Here is a 5735-nt window from a genome sequence, read left to right as displayed (position 1 = left end):
TGTGTGTGTGTGACGGTATCGGATCGGCCAGTTACCACTGAAGTAAATCATCCGATACCGTAATTTCGCCCAGTATCGGCCCGATACCCAGTATCTGATCGGCGCATCTCTAATATACATACATATATATATATATATATATATATATACACACACACACACTTTTTTAATAAAGTGTCTGACTTTCGATAAGCAGCAGAGAAACGGTATGTATCCATATCTGGATATGACAGTCTTGGCATCCTCATTCTTGCATGGAATCACTTCTACCCATTTACCCATTACCAGGCATAATCTGTATCCTTTTACCCTTTCGTCTGCTTTATAAAGTGTGTTGTTGCCCTATATGGTGATTTGGAGGCGTTTCTGAAGGCAACATGCACAAGCACGGTGGTTAAGAAGTGGGATTTATCAACACTGCTGACTTACTGATGTGTGTACAACCCTTGTATGCACGTTTGATAAATACAGATTTTTTTTTTGTACTTATGCATACTAAATTTCATGCTTTTTGTTCCCCCATATTGGTGAAAGGTGAAACATGTGGTGCAGCAATATAATGTATCTGCTGACAGGTGTGTACATGGTGTAATAAAGAAAAAACTCACATCTTCAGGACAGTGTTGAAGCTAAAACATTTACTGATGTGATTATTCACTGAAAAGAGGCCAATTTTGCAATCTTGATGGAAATAAACTGCAATTGAAATGTTTTATTTTCATAGGCTACACAAACAAAGGATAAAAAGGACAAAGTAATAAGAGAATCTTTAACGTGTTAAGTAGTGGCATGTAATCCCCTAGCTTACAGAAATGGTGTAACTCTGGTGCTCAGCTGCCAACAGGAACTTATGACTCGTCCAGTTTAAACCGTAGACTTAATAAGTGGACAAATGGCTCATAACTGATTGTACTTGTCAGGCTAGACCATATGCTGTTTAACATGCTATGATCATGCAAACTCTTGATTTGCAGTAGTGACATGTGGAGCAGTTTGGCCAGGCAGTGCAAAAACATTATCTTTGTCTTTTCTCTGAAGGTGTTTCTGATCTGCACACTGTTTGTCTATTGACTATTTGGTTTAAACTTGCACTGCATATTGGCTCCAAGTGCAGCGACCCTGTGGAATCACATATGACCCAATTGTCAGTGTACAAAGTTAAGACATTACAGGAAAAAACACGTGAGAACGATCGTTTTTGTGAGGGAAAACAAATTCTAAACAAGCCTCCCCCAAATCAGTGTTTGCATTTACTACTTTCATAAATGAAGCAGTGTGACAACAAGAGTTGGATGCACAATAAATACAACCAACAACTTGCTATGATACAAAACCAACAATATTCAGCTCTCTACAAGCAACAAGTAAAAACTGCTGATCTACTGTGCAGTCCAGGAGGTCATACCAACAGAACGCTGAGAGGGGGAAACAAATTACCAAACAAGTATGTTTAAGCAGAGTAATTGATCATTCATGTTGTTAGTCATTTGATTGGTGGATATTTCATCTTGCCATCATCCTCTACTTGAAACTCCGGACATTTGGACTCGTACTACACTAGAGTACAGAGGTAGATAGAAAATCATAAAAGCTAAAATAACAATCACTGATAATGATGAAAGCAACGTCTCGTACAACTGAATAAACTAAACAAGTCAAATGTAAAAGCCTTCATTCATAGTGTTATAGCAATGCAAAGCAGGTAAACACAGGAACAACACAGTATATGATATATTCACTTTAAGACTGGGAAGCAGTGAAGAACTGCAGCCAGGACACTCAAGCATGCTCTCCTGTGTTCTCATTACTCCGATGGTGCTTCCTTTTGTGCCAGCCTTTAGATCAGGCACCTGGAATTCATTCAAAATGCAATTATCTAAAAAGCTCATGTAGGTTAATGAAAGATGCACTGTTTATTTAACATGTAAACAGCATCAATGCCTTCTTCAGTTTGTTATTCACGGAAAGACCTTCATAGAGGCTTGCATATGTAATGCCCCCTAGTGGCAAGAAGCAATGTCTAATGTATGACACTGATTTAGCAATGCTTTGCGAATAATTCAGAGTAAGAATGCATAGTGTTTAGACAACTGGATTCATATTGTGTGGGATAAGTGACAGATCAAGTAGTTTGTATAAGAAAGCTACGAGTAGAGGCTGGCATTGTTGAACCACTCAGTGATTACAACAGTTTTCTAGTTTGTAGAAAAATGACTATTCCAGTCAACTGTTTAGTCTGTTCATGTGGTGACGAGTCATTTGCAGTTTTCCTTGGCTGGATGGCGATGAAAGTCCCTCTTCCCACCCGTCTTACTGACCAATTTTATGTCCATGATGACGATGTCATGGGTCACTGCCTTGCACATGTCATAGACGGTGAGTGCTGCTACGGAAACGGCCGTCAAAGCCTCCATCTCAACTCCTGTCCTGCCTGTAGTGCGACACGTTGCTGTGATGACGGCAGCCTTCTGCAGCTCGTCGAGGCAAAAAGAGACTGAGGTGTGGTCTAAGGGGAGCGGGTGGCAGAGCGGGATGAGGGCTGAGGTCTGCTTTGACGCCATGATGCCGGCCAGTTGCGCCACTGTCAAGGCGTCGCCCTTGGCAAGCTGGTTGTCCTGAAGCAACGGGAACGCGACTGGGCCCAAGATGACAGTGGCACAGGCTGTGGCTGTTCGACACGTGGGAGCTTTCCCCCCAACGTCCACCATGGTGGCTCGGCCCTGGTGGTCTGTATGGGTCAGCTGGACTTTGCTGGTTTCATCTGACCTGGTCTCATCACTCACACGCTGTCTGGGTTTGACGCCGGAGTCTTTGCTGGAACTTTGACTGTGGGACAGTCTAACACTGTGGTGATTGAGATTCATTTTGGCATTTGTTGGTAGTGTGCAAAAAACATGTGGTCCTGGGGTCCTGAGTAAGAGGCTCTTCGGAGCATTCGGACCCCTGGCTTGTGCGTACCTGAGACAGTCGTCATTAATGTAATGTATGACACTTGTGCGTTTCGTAGAACTTGCAGTGTTATTGTGACAACTGGTGAAAATGAACTCTGAGGAGCGAAGAGGCGCTACATTGTGAAGATTAGGTTTTTCTTTGTTGATATGTGTTTTACCACAGCTACTCCCACTTATTAAGGTTCTACGGCAGCAAACATGGGCAGCTTTTGTTGAAGCAGTGCAGTCTGGAAGGCACAAAACACCCTCTCTGGTCAGGACTCCCTTGCTGCCTAAATGGCACACGTGAGGAGCTGCTTTTAGAGAAAGGAGTGTCTCATTTTGAAGCTGGGAAACAATAGGGAAAGCCCTCTGGCCGTCTTCTGGCTGTGGCTGAAACCTTTGGGATGTGGTGCCTGTTGGGGGGGACAAAAAAGACATTTATATTAAAAGCATTATTTGCATTCAGGTTTGTTATTCATTGTCAGCATGAACATGAAACGCATTAGTGTACTACACCCCATGATGAACATCAATAAAATCACAAGTAAACAATGACAGAACAAACTTGGTGTGAGAGACTTGTACGTACAGCCATGTCACCCACCAATGAGGATCATAGGCCTGTTCTTCATCTGGGAGATACTGAACATGCCTGAGGTGAGAAAAAGAAACGGATTGCATTAGAGTAGAAGTTCAAACACAATAGTCTGAGTATACCCCATAAAATGTGTTGTATATGCATTTCTACCTGCATGTTGTTTCTTCTTCCTGCCCACAGCAGCTCCAATGATTTGCAGTAGCTCTTCATCAGATGCTCCAGAGCGCAACACATCTCTGAGGGAGACCTCGGAGTTACCAAACAAACACACCTGAGACCAAACAGGCAGAGAGTTTAAGTCAAAAACGATTGAGTGGTTCCAAATCCAAGAAAGTATGAGATCATTTATAGTTAATGTTAGTCTATTGGTCCAAACACGCATGCATACACACACGGTGCACAATACTATACAATAGGGAAAAACACTGATCTAATAACAGCTGTAGCTTTACCTTGAGGTTGCCATCTGCAGTGATGCGTAAACGGTTGCAGGAGCCACAGAAATGGTCAGACATGGAGGTGATAAAGCCCACCTGACCCTTGAAGCCTGGCACTTTAAATGTCTGTTACAAAACAGAGTGTCAAAGAGGTTTTTAAAACGGCTTCAGGCTTTAAAACCACAGAAAAAAATACTTCATCCTGATTTTTCAGAACAATCAGGATTCTGGAAAAAAAAAAAAAACATCTTTGCTAGCGCTCCTGTTCCTGACAGGCCGAACTGTACTTGAGAAATGAGGTACAGCTGGAGACATTAACCTTTGCAGTGTCTGTGGGTCCAGCTTGGAGGACTTCCAGGTTGGGCCACTGCTGCTTGATGCAGTCCAACATCTCCTGGTAACTCACCATCTTCTTAAAGTTCCATTTGTTACCTGCAGAGAGGAGGCAGTGTGGTTCAGGACACAGTGCAGCATTTTACATCAACAATTTAGAAAACCAGTCACAAGCAATGACATCTGTATCTGCAGCTCATCAGTACTTAACAGACCACACAATGGAAAGAGAAAGAAAAGGCTGCATAAAACCAAGCTGTACTGTGTGACCAAAACAATACTGTACTATTGAGGAAGTGTAACACTGTTTGGTGTTACTAAAGCAGCCTATCTGAACACTGGATGTGTAAAACATTTTGCTGCAGCATTTTACATTCCTCTGAAAGTCTAGACAGTGTAAATGATGAAACCTTTCAGACCTGTGCAGTAAGATATCGGACGACATGAGCACTCACCGTCGAAGGGCATGTATTCAATGAAGCGCACCTCCAGAGGCTTCTTCTCTGTCAGCGCCACAAAATCTAACAGCTCATCCTCGTTGAGGCCTCGCATGACTACACAGTTGATCTGCAGGGGGCAGCACAAAACAATAGGTCACCCATTACTGAGCTGTACAATCATTCTCCTTACAAACCTGTTGCGTAACTGCAAATATGTCAAGATTCACGGCCACACATGAGGTAGACATTTTAGCAACTACACAGGTATCTTACTACAGATGTATTGGCCAGTATATAAGTATGAGTTCCTGGAAGACTGTGCTGAAATCACCTGACAGATGAAGGGTGATAGTTAAGTAATTCTGACTGAGGAGTGTAACTCCTCTACAGTAGTGTTGCTTTAGTAGTTTTATTGCTAGAACACTGATAAAGAATTTCAAAGGTTAAAGCACCATTAATCTTATATCTTCCACATTCGATCGACACCAGCCTTTCATTTGCATTGTCTTGACACATTTGCTGCACATACAGTTGGAAAATGATGTTTCTTCACCTTTTCTTATCAAATGTGCCTGTAGCCACTCTGGCTTCTGAACAAAGGGAGTGTAAACAGCACTTTACAGTCAGTGATATCAAGTTAACCAGCTTAATATCTAACCAAACTAAGGTGTCACTCTGTGGCAGTGAGAACACTTTCTGGTGTGGTTAATAGATGTTTGCATTCAGGACCTTCTGACCTCATCCAACCACACTTTTCCTAAAGATCTCAGAAGAACCACACAAGGTTAACCTCTGTAAATGTTAACTTGTGAGTTAGTTTCTTTAATGTTTCTAATGCACTCTGCAATGGACTTAGACCCAGTTTCTTCAAGTCATTACTATGAAGTGCTGGTCACTAATGTTTCATTATAAACAATCAGTGCTGCTGATTGTTTAGTTCTACTTGATTTTAGCACAGCTTTTGATACTATTAATCCAGCAATTTGGTTAGATT

The 5735-nt window shown here is 42.1% G+C and overlaps 1 protein-coding gene across 2 annotated transcripts in view; it reads right to left on the bottom strand.

Annotated features, from left to right (window-relative positions):
• Positions 1–617: 617 nt before the first annotated feature.
• mocs1 (molybdenum cofactor synthesis 1) overlaps positions 618–5735 on the bottom strand; it is a 12211-nt gene continuing 7093 nt past the window's right edge. Inside the window, exons 6-11 of one of the 2 annotated variants that reach the window (XM_008306943.1) lie at positions 4757–4868; positions 4288–4400; positions 3984–4094; positions 3682–3802; positions 3538–3585; positions 618–3346 (exon numbers count right to left, since the gene is read on the bottom strand). In XM_008306943.1, the coding sequence (XP_008305165.1) occupies positions 2256–3346; positions 3538–3585; positions 3682–3802; positions 3984–4094; positions 4288–4400; positions 4757–4868 (1596 nt within the window). In that variant the 3' untranslated portion in view covers positions 618–2255. Of the gene's footprint in view, positions 3347–3522; positions 3586–3681; positions 3803–3983; positions 4095–4287; positions 4401–4756; positions 4869–5735 lie in introns of both variants that reach the window. The other variant, XM_008306944.1, reaches the window with a different exon arrangement.

This window comes from Stegastes partitus, unplaced genomic scaffold (assembly GCF_000690725.1).
Source record: "Stegastes partitus isolate 25-593 unplaced genomic scaffold, Stegastes_partitus-1.0.2 Scaffold50, whole genome shotgun sequence".
NCBI classification, from domain to species: Eukaryota; Metazoa; Chordata; class Actinopteri; family Pomacentridae; genus Stegastes; species Stegastes partitus.
Note: the sequence above shows the minus strand (reverse complement) of the source record. Positions and strands in the feature narration are given on the sequence as shown.